The sequence below is a fragment of the Aulonocara stuartgranti genome, assembly GCF_965226115.1.
Source record: "Aulonocara stuartgranti genome assembly, chromosome: 4".
Taxonomy (NCBI): domain Eukaryota; kingdom Metazoa; phylum Chordata; class Actinopteri; order Cichliformes; family Cichlidae; genus Aulonocara; species Aulonocara stuartgranti.
Genome location: NC_138942.1, coordinates 28,636,633 through 28,654,128, shown reverse-complemented (window position 1 = coordinate 28,654,128; position 17,496 = coordinate 28,636,633). Strand labels below are relative to the sequence as shown.

Genomic DNA, 17,496 nt, shown 5'->3' with positions numbered 1-17,496 from the left:
AACTGAAAGTAGTTCTAATTCATGTAAAATGTCATTTTTATACTGTGGATCCCACATTTCTAGAGTAGATTAAAAAAAAACCCAAAAAACTTTTCTGCCATTTAAGTATTTATCTATTATTTAATTACGGTGGTGTGGTTTTAATGGTCACGGTGGGGTGTGTTTATCAGGAGGGAAAGCTGTAAAATTTACGAAAATACAGGTACAAGTCCAAAATTTCAGCCCTCCTTCACATTTTACAAAGCAGTCCAGTCCTTTGTTGGCCCGGTTGTTGAGTCCGGGGCGGTTTGATGTCCCTAATCTACAGTATCAGCTTGTTTATCAATCTGGAGGCAGATCCACTATTGGACCCCCAGAAGACAGCCAATCAAAAGCCTGACCAAACTCCCACCTAACCAATCAGAAGCGTCCTCAGTGAGACGCTGCATCTGTACCAAGTTGAAGAGCGGAGCATCCTCTGCCGAAAGACATCTCGTTGGTAAGACAACCGTCTCGTCGTCGCTCAAATGTCAAAAGCTGTAGTGCAGAGAAGCGCACTTTGTGTTTACCGGTTACCTTCTAGGTTGTTTCGGAAAGCAACTTTTTGCGTCAGTCAGAATCCTCCTACATGACAGCAGCATGTTAGCGCGTTAGCTGCTAACATATAGCGGTAGCTTTTTGGCGTTTATAGAGCGAGCATCTCCGCATCCCCTCTGTTATTATTTTAGCTCTTTGGAGGAGTGTCCACACCTCGAAGCTATGACTATAATAAAACACATTTCAGGTTTTGTTTACACATTGGCAACAGCGTTGGTTATCTTTTCTAAGATATTTTAAGTAACCCACATCTCGCGGCAGTCATTGTTTTGGAAAATAAACCTTTACTGATAAGCAGCTGCGTGCTGGGATTGCACTGTCTGCTTTGTTAACAGTAAGCTATGTAAGTGATGGGTTAGAGCCGTCTCTGTTTAGTACAATATGTGAAAGATTCATGTGGTGTTGAAATAATCGGAAAAACGAGTTTCCTGTGGGGACATTTTAAACGAATGTACACTCAGGCCTAACTTGGAAATTCGGAGAAATTTTAGTCCAAGACTTTCTCTAAAAAAAATAATCTATAGCAGATGAAAGTAAATAATTGATTGCAATTTTAATCAACATTTCAAGTTCGTGTTTTGTATTATGGTTTTTGCTAATCTTAGCTGCTCATATAGGATAGTAACTAATAGTTGCTGTCTACTTATACTAGTCAGAAAAGTTGTTTTATAACAGCCATACTTGCAACAATGCAGATAAAGTGTTTATATACTGTGTGACTATGTTGAATATAAAAACACACCAAGCAATAAAATCGTATGAGATCAATGTAAAGGCGCATAAACACAACTTCAAAGTCCATGTGAGTGCAAGACACCACTGCAGTGACTAGTCAGATAACATGGATCACATAAGTTAGGCAGGACACACAGATACATGTCTAAGAAAATCTTCTAAACGAAATGGAATGTGAAAGCGTAATGGAAACACCTGTGTTTTTTTTTTGTTTTTTTTGTCTACAGAGATATAATGGGCCGCAGAAAGTCAAAAAGAAAGCCACCTCCCAAGAAGAAAATGACAGGTAACCTGGACACCCAGTTCACTTGCCCTTTTTGCAATCACGAGAAATCCTGCGATGTCAAAATGTAAGTATCGCTCCAAATTCTTGAAACATTCATGCATCGGGGACATCCTGCCTAAAGTAACTGTCTCCTAGGGAACGAACCCGCAACACTGGAATTATATCCTGCAGCGTTTGCTTGGAGGAGTTTCAGACTCCCATAACATGTATCCTTTTAATCAACAAAAGATGCTGCTTGCTGCCAGGGATGTTTGATTTTGCTTTTTATTTAGAAGTATATTTCAAAAAGTATTAACTCTCCGAGGTCTAAGTTATCAGAGGTGGTTACTCGACCCCAACTTTATATTTTGGGAAAAGGGAAAACATACTTTTTTTTTTTAAACTAATCACTTGAACGATTACTTTCCTTGTTCTCTGGCTGCCATGACTTGTGACACAGACATGTGATTGCATAGAGTTAGGGTTGGGTTTGTCTGTGATGATGACTTAGACCTCGGAAGGTTAAATACACTCTGCACTTGAATACAGTTCTGGATGCACATGCACATAAAGTACTTTCATTTAAAGTAATACATTTAAGTTGATCTTTGATGCAGCATGTGTATGTTGAATTTTTGAGCACTTGGTTTGGTCCTTAACCTTTTCTCAATAGATCTGTCCGAGCCGGTGGACGTCTACAGTGACTGGATCGATGCCTGTGAAGCAGCCAACCAGTAGCATTCCTAACTGACCTTCTAACCTCAATTTCTGCTTCTTGAAGTAATTTCTGTTGAGCTAGCACAATGTAGCAAACATTTTGTTTTTCTCTTGAGTCACCTGGTGTTCTTAGTTCCTTTTAGGTTTGTTTTTTTTCTTGCTGATTATGACACATTACTCTGGCTGGGCCAGAGTGTGGCCATGTTCTTCTGACAGTAACATGTAGCTATAAAAAGATCAATGTAAATGTTTTCATATCTTATGTTAGTGAACTATTGTAGGACTTAACCTTCCCTTCTTTCGGACCAAATTGTTATATAATAGTTTAAAATATAACCTATGAAATATTTCTTTATATCTTCTCTTAGATCGTTTCAAAGATTTATTTAGCATCTAGATGTTGACATATTTAGATTCTGGTGACACAATCAGAATAACTTGTCACATGTAGATTTTCTTTATTTTTCCCCAACTGTGTCACTATTGCACTGAAAACATTTTTTTCCTTTTGGACCAATTTATATTTTTACTGCTAGATTTTCCTTAAAAAACAAACAAACAAACAAACAGACAAAAACAAAATCACTTTATGTATCTCTCGTACACTACTTTGATGTATTTGTGTACTTCAAGTTGCTGACAGTAGTAAGAAAATAAAGTCACGAAAATGCTTTGTGTGTTTTTATTGCACAAATGTTTATGAATGTTTCATGTTTAGTGAAAAGCATATTGATAAAGAAACCAGGAGCCAGCATGTCAGGGTGAAATGTTAATGAATCTGTACTTGTCAGTGCCAGTATCAGCGCGTTAGTGATGATGAAAAATTTATATGCCATTTAAAAAAATAAAACAAAAAACACTACATTCTTAGCTAGATTGTAAAGCTTGTACAACACTAGATGGCACACCTCTACAACTTATAAATCATGGAAGCTTTTGAATGATGGGGAGCTGAGAGGAGAAAAAGCATGCACCACTTTCTGTAATCCAAAGCCAGTCTGAAAGCCAGACAGCTGAAAGTAGCGAACAGTTTGAAATTGAGCTCAAACGGGATTTAAATGTTCTCGGGTTATTCCGCCCCAACAATCTCCAGCACGTAATGCTGCCAGATTTGCCCCCTCAGATCGAACAATTCGACTGAACCTGAAGGTCACTTCCTCTTTCATGCTGTTTTTGAGTGCATTAATGGTTAATGGGAAGAGTACATACAATAGCTAACTTAACTTATTAAAGGCACGCCCATCTTTGATGGGTAGGTTCTTCGTGTGATGAAGAGGTGATAGCTGTGTTATCCACCTGCTAAACTATTTATTTAAAATAACAGTCTTGGTGCTTATACAAACTGTGCTGTGCGCGTGTGTGTGTGTGTGTGTGTGTGTGTGTGTGTGTGTGTATGTATATAGACTGTTTCGTTTTGGACAGCAGTCCTAGTTTGCAGCAGTCGTTTTGACATAAAAATAGTAGGGTAGCAGGCCTGGCCAACAGTTCTGTCCAAACTGACGTCAGTGAGGTTATCTAGAGAGCATATTCTCACTTTTCCGTCACATGTATGATTTTATTTAAACTGGGATTTAAAAAAAAAAAATCTTTAAGTTTAAAATGTAAGCAAGAAATTTAACTTGCTTATACAAGCAGACACCCTGTGCACATATCATGAACCCTGTGATAGGCAGTGGGACCTCTAGCTTTACAAATAACGTTACATTCAAGACATTCGGTGGGTTAGACAGTATGTTGCAGAAGCTTTAAAAATTCTGCATATTTGTCATGACTCACATAAGGATATATCTGCAAGCGCATGGGTCTGCTTTGCTGTTGCTTTTCACAGCCAGTGGTGGACAAAAAAAATAAATAATACTTCATTATAGGTCCTGCTTATGAAAAATATCCGCCTGTGTGTGGTAAACTGTATCTGTGTTTTATTCTTTAAGTATAGCTAATAAATATATGAAGTAAAAAGGAAAACACTATCTGGACTGTACAGCAGGAGTGTCATCAAATGGAAAATATTTAAGTTTAGGTGCTCGAATGTGTAACTAATTGTTCGGGCATCATTCCAACACTGGTGGCGTGTGGCCAGGTAGAAGTGCAACAGTAAAGCTAAAGTTCCCAAAAGTCGAAATATTACAGGACTATCTTTTGCAGTGCAAAAACAACTGGTGACCACGTACCAAACTTCAATCTGGATACCACCACACCTGCACGTACTCCTTTATAAAAACCAGTGCACCGTGTCTCTCAGAACCTTTTTAAAAAAAAGACTTTCTCAGTAAACAAACTCTGAAATGCTCCACAACAAGCCATGTAAATGAGCCCTGCAAAAATGGCACAATGGGTAATTTAGCAAACTTAACATGACTATTGGTTAGCGCAGGTGCTCGCGGTGAAAAAAGAAAAAAAAAGAAAAGCAATGTCCGCACAAAAGCTGCGCATCGCGATCAGTCTGTGGACCCAGAGCTTGTGTGTCATCCAAAGGAGTGGTATCCTGGAGCCTGCAGAGCTCTTAATGTGGACGTGTTCCAACTGGGTCGAAGTTCAATAGCACCAACTTGTTTGCCCTCCAGGAACTTTGCATATTTTGCTTCATTATGTTCAAACTGGACTGGTTACACGGGGGTAAAAAAAAAATATTTTTTCTAAATTACGATGCAAGTATAAAAAGCTTTAGGGAAAAAAAACAAAAAAAAACAAAAAACTATAAATTGCAAAAGATCAAAGATCAAAAAGTCTCCACTTCAGAGCGTGGTTATTTTTAGCTGTAACAATAACATCATTAACTAGAGTGACTGAACTTGGCCACCACATTTTTTTTGTGACAGAAGGTCAGTGTAAACACATTTCTTCTCTTTTACTCACGGAAAGCCAAACAATAAGCTGAAGAGTCAAAAACTTGTTTATAAAAGACGGGAAATGAAGCAGACAATGACGTCAATCGATCTGAAAGGTCTGATCGTCGCAAGGACAGTCGCGGCTGGCTGTCTAAAGTAAAAGCGAAAAAAAAAAAAAAGGTGGGGGGGTGGGGGCTGGGGTTAGGGAGAGGGAGGTGGGATGGAGGATGCTGCTGTCCATGGTTTTTCCCCTTAGTCAGAGTACTGGTTGTAGCCATCAAACTCCACCTCGCTCCCGTTGTTGCAGTTGGCCTCAGTGGGGTTGATGCAGTACTTGTTGTCGTAGACTTGGCGGGGCAGGCCATAAGTGGTCATGCCCTGTTGAGAGGCCCCTTTGTTGGTGCCCATCTGCAGAGAGATTGTGGTGGTGTCACAGTCCTCCAGCTTCAGGTTCTTGTCAAAAATATGCCTCCTGGTTCCTGGAGCCGTCATGCCGGACTGTAGCAGAGAAAAGCAAGATGGAGGGCGCAGCGGTGTAAATACACTATACCGTTGCATTCATGACAGATGTGTTAACAAATCCAAAGAATCCACCAAAACTAATGAAGTGATCTGAGCAATCAATTTCTCTATATCTCAGCCTGACGTGTCTTAGTCCTCCAAATGCTATTAAAAAACAGTCAACAAGCACGAGGATGTGATTCACTAAGTGTCCTTATAATAAGATAGTCCAGTCAGAACCACATTAGTCAAAGAAAGAACAGTCATCAAATCTGTGATATGACTGTTTGGAGTTCCATGTATATGCACAAAAAGGCAAATGAGGGAGGGCAGTACTGGCAACAGATGTGCAATCACTTAGATTGGACACAGTATGAAATGTAGGAACTGAGGATGGAGGTGGGTTGCAAAGTGGCTTGCAGGAGTGCAGCAACTATTGGTTAGACTAAACCCTGTCAGATCAACTCAAGTTGCAGTTTCACCTAACATGTTTCTAATGTGTCTTTTTAATAAGTGTATATATTTTGTGTAATAACATTTTATCTCTTTGATGCAACAATAAAAGGGATTTTGTTCATTTCAAGATACATTTTAAAAACGATAATACATACTAACCATGCTAGAGCTATATCGCCAAGAAACTGTGTAGTGAACAAGTGTTACTTTAGTCTAAAATTATACATCTCTTCCCACCTGGCTGGCTCCCTTGTTGGTGCCCATCTGTAGGCTGATAGTAGATTGGTCAGGGGTGTCCATGCCTATTTTGGCATCATACAAATGGCGTCGTGTCCCGTAAGAGGTCATGCCCTTTTGACTGGCAAACTGGTTAGTGCCCATCTAAATACAGAGGAAAAAGACAGGATTTACATGACATGCAATGTAGTTGCCACAGTTATTCTTTGGAGTGTCTCCAAAAACATCACACTTTAGGATCACGTATGAGGTGTGGTTATTGACCGGTCCATTCCGGTTCCTTGTTTGTTGTTAAAAAGTTGAGAAGACTGTTTGGGGAATATTCATTCAGCAAGAATCCAGCAGGGGGCACAATAACAACACACTGAGAACAGGCTTGGCCAGCAGAACAACACTGCACCATGACAGCTTGGCCATAACACAGTACATTACACGTTTAGCCCTTTTGCCACTCTGACCTGCAGGCCTATGATGTTACGTCCCTCCCTGAGCTTCTCGGGAGCGAAGCGCCGCTGCTGTTTCTCTGCGTACTTCACGCCTATATCGTACCTCGAGTGGAAACCTTTGGACTTGGCCTGTGAGACAGAAGTGGTGGTGACAGAAAGGAAAAATGGTGGTAATAAGAATGCACTTTTCATACCCACATTGCTTTTATTAGATCCATGCTGTTGCCATGGAAATCTAAGCAAAAAAAAAAAAAAAGTATCAAGATCAAATAATAATGTGCAGCCAGTGGTGATTTCAGCGAGATGCCGACGTATGTGAATGTGTGTGCACCGCCGCCCTCACCATTCCAGCCAGAGCGATGAGTGTGCACTGGACCTGAGTGTGGTTGACATTCTCAAACAGATCGTTGGCCTCAAAGATGTCGTGTGGCTTCAGGCCGTACTCCGTGATGGCACGGACGAAATTCCCTATGTTTTCCAGCTGAGAGAAAGAGCAAGAATACAGGCTGGAATAAGATCTTTTGGGCATTTATACATGCCTGGATATATTGGCAGAACAATGGTACTGGCCAGTCTGGCCCTGCTGACAGCTGTCAGCCCATTTGCTATCGGCAAATAGTGACATTCAGCAAAATTCAGAATGTCCAAAAATAATGTAATAAAAGATCTGAAAGGTCCTTGAATTTTTTTTAAAACTAGATTTCTTTGTTTCCCCTGGTACAAATGATGGGATGCAAACAATACAAACAAAATCAACAATGAAAATATCTATCAGCATATCAACCAAATTATTATTATTTTAAACTCTTATGTTACCGGCCCAGAATTTCATAAGCAATGCATGCCTTTTACAAATGTCTGAGTAGATCCTGTGTTTTTTTTCCTAGAATAAAACCTTGCATAACAACAGAAAAAATCTGTGACGGTTGCCATCTTGTAACACAAGAAGCTCTGCAATTTCAGAAATGATCTTATTCGCCTTTTTTTGTGATCTCATGTCAGAACTGAGGCTACAGCTCGTGGGCAGTCAGCTTACCTTGGCACCAGGGCCAAGTATTAAGATTCAAGCTCAATAACTTTTGCTAAATATTGACTCTCGATTTGCGCCCATGCCCTTGGAGAGTGCGACTGTGTGACGGTCTGTGTGCATGTGCGGCAGTGTCAATATCACAGCGAGAACTTTCTGAAAGGCGTTTTAATCAACGCTTAAGAGCTCTGTTTGCTTTTTCCTGGTCCAATACTAGGCTAATAAAAGCTGTGCTAAGATGAGCCTCATTTGATATGGAAGCTACTTTATGGAAGGTAAATAAAAGTCTTTGTTGTCAGTGCCAGTGCGGGAGACGAGTTCCACTCGGTGTGGAAAACAGGCCTGAGTTTTGAGAGCTGGAGCATTACCTGGTGCCAGTTTTGACTGGAGTGGTTGATCTTTTTCACAGAGCCCGGCTGGAGAGCATTTATGAGCCTACAAAAAGACAGAGCGAGAGAGAGATTTGAAGAAAGTTCCTGCTTTAAAAAAACAAAAACAAGGTGGCGTCCATCCACTCACTCGCACAATAGTACTCCATCTTTCAGGCTATCCATGAAGCTGTCCCCAGTCCTTTTGCCAGTCACATCTTCAATCCACAGTCTCAGCTCCTCTTCCTTATGTGGGTCATATTTTCCTGCAAGCTGAGAAGCAGAACAGAGCAGAGATGATCGCTCAAACATGATATGAATTTAGATTTTTTCTGGTTTTATTGATTCAAAACAGTAAGACATTAAATAATTAAATAAATAAAAATAAGACAGCTTGCCCTTTTATGGGCCCTGTAGAAGAACAAAGAGGCATTAATGTGTGTCTACAGTGAAATAATATCCAGTGGATCATATATACATTAAACATTTATATTGTATTTAGTGCGTATTAGACTGTGCCTGCTCTGACCAGAACAATGTAACTGTGTACAAGCTGTAAATATTCATCTAAGACAATGTTCTCCAGGCACGCTGAGATAGTGCAAGGACATGGGTATTAGAAGCCTCCGTTTAGTCTTGGGACCTAGTTAAAACAAGGTCCAGTTTCAATCTCACCCAGGAGCAAAACTGTAAAACATCCAAACAAAATACACAAAAAAAGCAGAGCAAAATAAAGAAAGGCCACTTTGCAAGTGATACCATTTCAAATTATGCAGTGCTAGAAGGGCTTAATTATATTTCCTCATTCAGGGGGTCACGTTGGGGTTACTGCATAGGGTCATAGTTTTATTCCCCCCCCCATCAGGTTTCTACTTCATCTGCTGGGAAACTTCTCTCCTCAAGAGACTGCCAACTGTTGCATAGTGTTCAGAAAAATGTTATACAATTCACAACAAACTTTTACGTTTTGTAAACTGATTCAACTTAAGATTATTGTAGACTACATCTAATGATATTTAGTCAACCAAAACTAAAAGAATTTAAAAGCCTAAATTATGACTCAAAGAATTTAACAGTTCAGTCAAAAGACTAAAACTAAATCAAAACAGACACTGGTCGAGTCCTCCATTAACACAAAGAAGCCTTGATGTCTACAAATCTATGGGAAAACGGTGGCTGGGTTTCCTTGACTTATGACCTCCATAAACACTTTTTCAATGAGAATATGGTTCCAATTGCTTGTTTCCAAGTCTTATGGAACATATAGTGAAGTCCAAATATTGTCAGAAAGAGTGATAAAACAGGCCACACTTAAAGGCAGACCTGCTTTGTGACTGACAAGTTGCTGTGATGTGTGTTTGAGAAGCTAAAAGTTACTGCACAATCAGAACCAAAATACTCAGACTTTAAGATGAGACTTCAACCAGTGCTGACGTCACAGCGGCACAAGTTTGTCTTTTATGTACACTCAACTCTAGATGTTCTTCTAATACATTTTATTTGATATTTTCTAGTCTTTAAATTTGAGAAATCTTCAGCAGACTGCATGTGCCACTCAACTATTCATATATTTGTGTCTCCATGTAGACGTGTGGAGAGACAGAAATATGTGTAAAAATCTCAAGTCACCTCTCATGTCTTTATATTTTTCTGGGAAAATGGCTGCTGCAATTTATTGAAGCATGCAAACATAAAGAAAAATGTTTGCATGTTAGAATTGTATGGTAACGTTTGTACAATTCTAACAAGCTTGAAAGTCAACTTTTGGTATGACCACCATTCTTCAATATAGCCTGATCTCTCTTAGGCAGCTTTCTATAATTTCTTTAAGTAGGCTTCAGGAATAGTTCTCTAGGCTTCTTGAAGGACATTTAAAGCTCTTTTTTGATGTTAGCTGCCTTTTGTTCCATTCTCTGTCAAATTGATCCCACATTGCTTCAATAATGTTGACATCCCGGCTCTTGGGAGGCGAGTGCATAAGTGATAAAGTTCTCTAGTGTGTGTGTGTGTGTGTGTGTGTGTGTGTGTATGCTTTTACTGCATTCACAGTGTCTTTGGGAGCATTGTCATGCTGAAAAATGAAGCTGTTGCCAATCAGATACTTGCCCTATGGTACTAAAAGGATCAAACTTGACAGTATTTTTTCAGTATTCATAATTCCATCATTTTTGACAAGATCACACCACTAGCTGAAATGTAGCCCTAACCTCCACCATGTTTTGCAGATGGCTTACCCCGCCCACTGTTATACCCCTCTCCTGACCTTCTCCATACATATTGAGATGATCTGAACCAAAAGTTTCAAATGCAGATTTATCGCTTCATCAGACCCCATATGGAAAAGAAATAGTAAAAACTTATGTGATTACTCATGAAAGTGGCCACTTTCTCATTACTTTCATACATTGTTTTAGTAAGTATCCAAAACATACAAGTTTCATTATATAATTTTTTGATAGATAGATAGCTATCTATCTATCTCTCTTTTCCATATGGGACTGGCTTCCACTGATTTTCATGTATAATGTGACATAGCCCAGCCTTTTCTTCCCGTTTTGGTTCTTTAAGAATGGCTACTTCCTTCCTTCATCCTTCCACTGACACCTTTTCTGATGAGATGGAGCAAAAGGACCAGATACATCTCTCAGGTTCTGAGTTAGATCTTTGCTGGATTTCTTCCCCAGTTTCTTGATGTTCCTAATGACTTTTAGATAATAATATCTTCAGCAGATAAACTTTATTTTTTTTTTCTTTTTAAGACCCAGCACTTTCTTTTGTTTACTTGTCCCTCCTTTTAAGGACACACAGGCTGAGCTTGCTACATTTTCAGCTAATAGCTTTTTGTGAATCACCTTGTTAGTGCAAAAATACAATTTTATTCCCCTCAAACTCTTATATTTGGCAAATTTTATTTTATTATTTATCAAAAGAAACATGAACAAATTATATGTTTCTTTGACAGGCTGCTAGTAACAAAACGCCAAAAGATACAATTTAAAATAGGTTCTTTTGGAAGTTGTCTGTTATGTGTCGACACAAGACTTTTTAATGCTTGATGATTCAGAGGTCAGCGTTAAGTGACTTAAACAAAAACATTCCTCTGAAAATAGTCAGGTACAAGAATGGGACTGAAAATAAGTATAAAAAACAAAACAAAGAAAAACTCTGAAGAACTTAAAAATTATTCCTCAGGACCTCTTTTTTAAAATAAAAATAAATAAATAAATAAATAAATAAATAAATAAATGGCAACAAAGTCAGCCTCCTGGGAGGTAAAATATAAAGAAATGATGAGTGGCTAAAGAGTTTTGCACATTACTGTATGAGATGGATTATTTAAGTGCACTAATTGAAAACTGGCCTCTCCGTTTTATTTCAAGGTGGAGTGCCTTCCTAAAGATTTATCAGGAAACTATGTATAATTTACACATATGTATAATAAAGTGTTATCATTCTTACTGATAGTTGAAAGTATAAGGATACTGTATGTGAGAAATTGGTATGAGAATAGTAGACTCTGTAATCTAAAATACAACATTCAAATCCTTAAATACATGAATAGCAGCTTCTTTCATGCCTCAGAGTCTCACAGAGGATGACGGTCCATATCTGAAAGTCTTACTATATACTGAAAAATACTCTAAGCTGAGGTGTAAAGAGAACAGGAAGGAAAATGAAATGTGGACATTTCTGCATGCAGAAACACACAGGCCTCTCCCTCTCTCTCCATGCATTTCCTTATTGGCATAAACACACTGCCCTAATACTTTGAATTCTGGCATGGGGGTTTAAGGCTGCCCCCCCCTCACCCCTTCACCACACACACACACACACACACACACACACACACACACACACACACACACACACACACACACACACACACACACACACACACACACACAGAATGTTCTGCAGATAAGTCTTCACAGTCTGGGATCAGCAGCCAACACAAACAAGTATTTCAAAGCAGCAGGGGATAGCGTGGACTCCAGTCCATCACACCAAACTTGGGAGAAACAGCTTTTCCTAAACACTCCTCCCTCTCCCTCTGCCTGTCTCGCTCTGTGTATTCGATTGGCTGCGCTCATATTTCTCCCTCACAATCTCTCTCCTTCTTCTCTCCCTTTGGGTTTTCCAGAATCTGCCCTTTTACAGCGAGTTGACTATTCAGGCACCCAATGTCCGATAAAGGCACACCAAGTCAACAGGTCCCCCTGCCAGTCGGGGGGGGGGGGGGGGGGGGGGGGGGGGTTGATTTAATTGTGCTTTGTCTTTTGATTGCCGAACTCCACTGCCACAATAAAAACTATTTTAGGCATGAAACACACAGAGAGAAAAGGCAAACAGAACAAAAAATGATCTGACTGTATACTGACGGATGTTATCGAGAGCATGTAACACTTGTAATTCCACCATGAGTGGTAATTACAATAAATAAATAAATAAATAAATAAATAAAAAGAATCAGTAACTGTAAGATCATAGCAAAAGCTATCAGAACATTATGCTAGCTGTCTTAGCTTAGCCAGCATTAGCTAAAAGTAGCTCCACGTGTGGCTGATCATACCAGACCAAGTAAGGCTGTGGCAGTAAATCTTCTGACTGCACTGAACTCCAGTTTGGTGCATTTCATTTCTTATGAATAGAACTTTTTATTTGATTAATGGTGGTCGGCTCTTTTTAAAGGGTTAAATAGTGGCATGTGAAGCTAAAAAAAACCAGTACAACCAGTACAAGATTGTCAGCAAAGTGTTGACAATCTTGGATGTCACGTGAAAAGTCAAATGAATTACTCTGAAAAAAAACTCTTAATAATAAATCATCATCCCTGAGGGGACACCCAGAATCAATATATAAAGTCAGTTTTGCAGATAACTGAGGTGGAGCCCATGTTTGTCTGCTTTATATACAGTTAGGCAAATACTACAGTATATTGATTCTAAAACCATGGGTTGGCCCTTTCCTGAAAATCGAAATAAAGGATTAACAAGACATAGTAGGATGATTAATAAATGAGAAGAAATAAAGCAATAGCTCTAATTCTTTTATAGTTATAATAATTTAGATTTTTGAACAATAAACTTAAAAGGGAAAATAAGAAAAAGCCCCCAGTAACCCCAACATTTTCACAGGGATCAATAAGACCAAGAGGTTTAGCAATTGCTGGCTTCATCTCCATTGATGTATTGCATGTTTGAGATTTATCACTTCGTTTTATGAGTGAATTTTCTGCTAATTTGGTGTTTTCTTCAGATGTTTTGTACTTCAAATAAATATATATTCAATAATCTTAGAGCTTATAGCCAATTTTATTTAAGGAGTCATACTGTGCGGCTACAGCATGGATTTATTAAGAAAACACATATAAAAAAAAAAAAGAAAAAAAAGAAAAAAAGAAAAATGTGGACTGCCCTGCACTGTATAGTGGTGAGTTCAAAAACCAGTGTAACAATAGGAAAGAGCTACAAAGTGCCAGTAAGCTGAAGCAGCCATGCCACACACGTCACCTACACAGGAGTTTGCAGGAGGAAAAACTGCCAGCATTTGTCACCATAAGCTAACGGTCAGTTCGAACCAAGTAGGGCTGCTGCAGCTAAACTCTGGGTGTACTGACCCGAGCAGTGGACTGTGACAGAGAAAATTAAACAGGCTCACAAGAATGGCTCCAGAGCTTTGCTACACTATCACAGACTATTTGCTGTAACCGCTGGTGTAAATACGCGAGTTGAGCTGTTAGTGCCTGATATGTGGATTTCCGCCCCTCCCTCATTTATTTGTTTGCATCGAGTCTCCTTGGATTCACTGTGTGAACTACTGGCATGGCCTTGTCTTTGCTATCTATCGCCTATCTGTCTCCTGTCCACCTGTGTTCTATCAGGACAGTGTTTTGTCATTCTTGACTTGGATGTAAACTGTTTAGAGTGAGCACACTTTCTCACGTTCCAAGTCAGAGCCCAGTCACTCCATAAAAGGCCATTAGATGATGATCATGTACCTGTCAGTCTTTCTGCTGCATCTCTGCCCCTCTCTGATGTCACGCTGCTGGAACGCAGCATCCCGCCATTACTCTCATTTAAGCCCTTAGGCTTAAATAAAAATTTTATATCCCCCCCAACACACACACACACACACACACGACCCTACTTCTCAATTTCCACTCACTGCGTGTACGTGATCGGCTTGGAAATGGCACTGTGGTGTCGGTAAAATAGCAGCCTGACTGCTGAAAGGAATGCGGGCTTCATAGAGTGTGCTGCACCTCTGCATGAGACTAAAGCACAGCTGAGAGATGGCACCATTCAGGGAAGAGGCCAGGGCAATGATGATTATAATGATGATGATCTGGGTATTGGAACAGTCACAGGCTGACCTTTGTCATTCTGGCTGTTAGCAGCTGTGACTCATCCAAACATACAGAGTCACTGCTGTCACCGCACAGGCAGAAAATCCCAGTAATTTTATTCACACTCACAAAGTGAACACGGCCTAGCTTCCCCACAACGGTGACAACACACAAAAAAAAAAAAAAAAAAAAAACTTGAAAATCAGGATTGTGCATGTTTATCCTTACCCAGGTACAAACTGATTTAAAGGTGGAATGTGAGTCAACACTTGTCAGGTGATCCGGCCAGTTTAAAAAAAAAAAAAAAAAAATCAGTAATATAATGTGCAATGGCACAACACAGATACGTTCCACCCTGCCAAAATAGTGAGAAATTAATTTTTCAAAGTGATATATATATTATATTGTATTTGGTATATTAGCAACAATATTCCACATCCCAAAATAAATACTCTCACTGACCTAATCATTACAATCTTTCAAAGCTTACTGAATGTAATACTTCCTGTTAAACTTGTGTCATATGTAATTATATGGAACTGCTTTCCAGTTTGCTCTCTCACATGCACATCCATTTACGTCTAGGAAAAGGTTAATAAAAGGTGGAGGATGTGAATTTTAATGTAGTATAATTAGTGAGGGGTGCACACTCACTAATGATACACTAAGTTTTTAATGTTGGCGTGTGTGTAGTTTTCATTCAGTCTCGGTCGTTGTGTCCTTGGGCAAGACACTTCACCCGTTGCCTACTGGTGGTGGTCAGAGGGCCCGGTGGCGCCAGTGTCCGGCAGCCTCGCCTCTGTCAGTGCGCCCCAGGGTGGCTGTGGCTACAATGTAGCTTGCCATCACCAGTGTGTGAATGGGTGTATGAATGGGTGGATGACTGGATATGTAAAGCGCTTTGGGGTCCTTAGGGACTAGTAAAGCGCTATAAATTCATTCATCTAATTTCTCTGTTCAATCCCCTTTCTCACTGCACAGTGCAGCTTCAAGCTCAGCCTTTGTAAGATCACCTTCTTCCATGTTTCAGTTACTTTTTGATTTCTCTGAGGGGAGATCAGCCAAACAACAATAACAGAGCACTCCCTCCACCACGTGCTTCACTCCAGCACACTATAAAGCCCTGACCCTGCATAATCGCACGAATCATTTGGCCACTAAAGCCTGTTTTCTGCTCGAAAAACAATCACCTCCTTCACGGTGTGATCTCTTACCAAAAGACAGAAGTGTGTCACCGCAGCGGTTTTCCCAAGCACACAACCTGAAATTAAACTGGAATGAGATCACATCACCGATGATATCTTCCCCCCCCACCCTCTCGGTGTAACGTTAAGATACATGTAGGAGTTCCTTTCCAACTGTTTGATGCAGAGCCACAGGCCAACAGCAGGTGTATTTATCTCTACGTCTTTTGCTGCGAGTTGTTTCAACATGCTTAACTATAAAAGCAGCCACCACAAACCCTCTCTTCTGTTTCTTTGTATCACAGTTTCGTTGGAAAAACTGCGTATTTACAGCAATCACAGAGAGCTTGTTGTTTACTTTGCTATTATACTGGGTAGATCAACCTGTTACTGACCCTTTGTGGACCTCTGACCCCCACCAGAGGAGCCCATGCTTCACCTACAGCATCCAAACACACTCTGGATAACTAATATTAAAAAAAAAGAAAGAAAACATACCTTACTCTTGACCTCGGCGGAGAGTCCGAAGGCTGGGCCGCTCCTGAAATGTGTTGTCATTCTGTCGGGTTTTCTTTTCTTTTCTTTTCTTTTTTGGCTATTTACAGTGGAGCTAGGGGGGAGCTTTAAAAATGGAGAAGCAGGTTAGAGCTCTCTGTCCAAACAAGGCAGGGAAAGCACGCAGAGAAAGTCCCCAACAAATCCGCGGGTATCTTTTACCCCCCTTTTCTTTTCTTTTTATTAATAATATTATTATTCGCCCCAGTCGTGCTCGGACCTGCTGGCGGAGGTTTTTGGACAACTTTCCAACACTTTTCCGAATCTTTTTAAAACTCTTCCCATGTGTGTGCTCTCTGATTGGCCGCGAACTCCGTCCAATCCGGACGCAGCCCCATCACGGAGGGGAGTGATGTCACCGCTCGGGTATTGGATTTAATCAGTGTCACTTTTTCCACCTTCATACCGGTCCGGGATAATTCACACGTGTGTTAATATGCAGTTTGAAGGAGTTATGTCATTGCCATGTTCAGATCAATTTCTGTTTTTACTCAAGGTCTTAAAAGGAAATTCACGTAGCAGTAACATTTAATTCAGTAATATGAATAATTAAATATTAAGGAGATCTATAGCCTAGATAACTGCAATAAAGTCATACAGTAACATATTAGAAAAGGAAGTCTTAAAACATCTTAAAAATACACGCTTAGATATATAAAAATACTAATATGTGTCTAAAACTGGTCTACTATGTTAATAGAACTACTAAAACACATTATTACCAAAATTGAGTAATCACCCATCATTGAATTCAGGTGTTCCAATCACTTTCATGGCCACAAATGTATTAAATCAAGCACCTAGGCAAGCAGAGTGCTTTTTCAAACATGGGTCGCTCTCAGGAGCTAACTAAATTCCAGTGTGGAACTGTGATAGGATACCACCCGTGTTATATATCCAGTTGTGAAATTTCTTCTGTATTAAATATTCCATGGACCTCCAAATTTCATCAGAAAATCAGATTGGCCATCAGATTAACTCAAGAACAGTGCATACAGAGCTTCATGGAATTGGTTTCCATGGCCGAGCAGCTGCATCCAAGCCGCATATTGCAAAGCACAACATTAAGTGTTGTTTGCAGTGGTGTAAAGCATGAGTGCGTGTGCTTCTCAGTCTGGTATTCCGATAGATGAGTTTGGGTTTGGCAGTTGTCAGGAGAACAGCACTTGTCTAACATTGTCATTGTACCAAGTGTAAAGTTTGGTGGAGGGGGATTGTGGTGTGAGGCTGTTTTTCAGGATTCCGGCTTGGCCCC

At 39.9% G+C, this 17,496-nt stretch overlaps 2 protein-coding genes across 2 annotated transcripts; one reads left to right on the top strand and one right to left on the bottom strand.

The window, feature by feature from the left end:
* The first annotated feature begins 372 nt into the window (after positions 1–372).
* On the top strand, positions 373–2,964 carry elof1 (elongation factor 1). Its single transcript, XM_082531964.1, has 4 exons — positions 373–478; positions 1,539–1,661; positions 1,733–1,803; positions 2,250–2,964. Exons 2-4 carry the CDS (start codon positions 1,546–1,548, stop codon positions 2,312–2,314), a joined length of 252 nt encoding a protein of 83 aa, XP_082388090.1. The 5' UTR covers positions 373–478; positions 1,539–1,545; the 3' UTR covers positions 2,315–2,964.
* Positions 2,962–16,526, bottom strand: cnn1b (calponin 1, basic, smooth muscle, b). Its single transcript, XM_082531963.1, has 7 exons — positions 16,185–16,526; positions 8,308–8,429; positions 8,157–8,223; positions 7,105–7,242; positions 6,774–6,890; positions 6,316–6,459; positions 2,962–5,619 (listed from the first exon to the last, which is right to left on the bottom strand). Exons 1-7 carry the CDS (start codon positions 16,242–16,244, stop codon positions 5,374–5,376), a joined length of 894 nt encoding a protein of 297 aa, XP_082388089.1. The 5' UTR covers positions 16,245–16,526; the 3' UTR covers positions 2,962–5,373.
* Positions 16,527–17,496: the final 970 nt, after the last annotated feature.

Excerpts from the sequence above, each read along its gene's own strand:
- cnn1b (XM_082531963.1), bottom strand. The coding sequence starts at position 16,244 with ATGACAACACATTTCAGGAGCGGCCCAGCCTTCGGACTCTCCGCCGAG. Across the intron at positions 6,891-7,104 it reads TCATCGCTCTGGCTGGAATG|GCCAAGTCCAAAGGTTTCCA; the intron begins GTGAGGGCGGCG and ends TCTGTCTCACAG. Across the intron at positions 6,460-6,773 it reads GTAACATCATAGGCCTGCAG|ATGGGCACTAACCAGTTTGC; the intron begins GTCAGAGTGGCA and ends CTCTGTATTTAG.
- elof1 (XM_082531964.1), top strand. The coding sequence starts at position 1,546 with ATGGGCCGCAGAAAGTCAAAAAGAAAGCCACCTCCCAAGAAGAAAATG. Across the intron at positions 1,662-1,732 it reads AAATCCTGCGATGTCAAAAT|GGAACGAACCCGCAACACTG; the intron begins GTAAGTATCGCT and ends ACTGTCTCCTAG. Across the intron at positions 1,804-2,249 it reads GTTTCAGACTCCCATAACAT|ATCTGTCCGAGCCGGTGGAC; the intron begins GTATCCTTTTAA and ends TTTTCTCAATAG.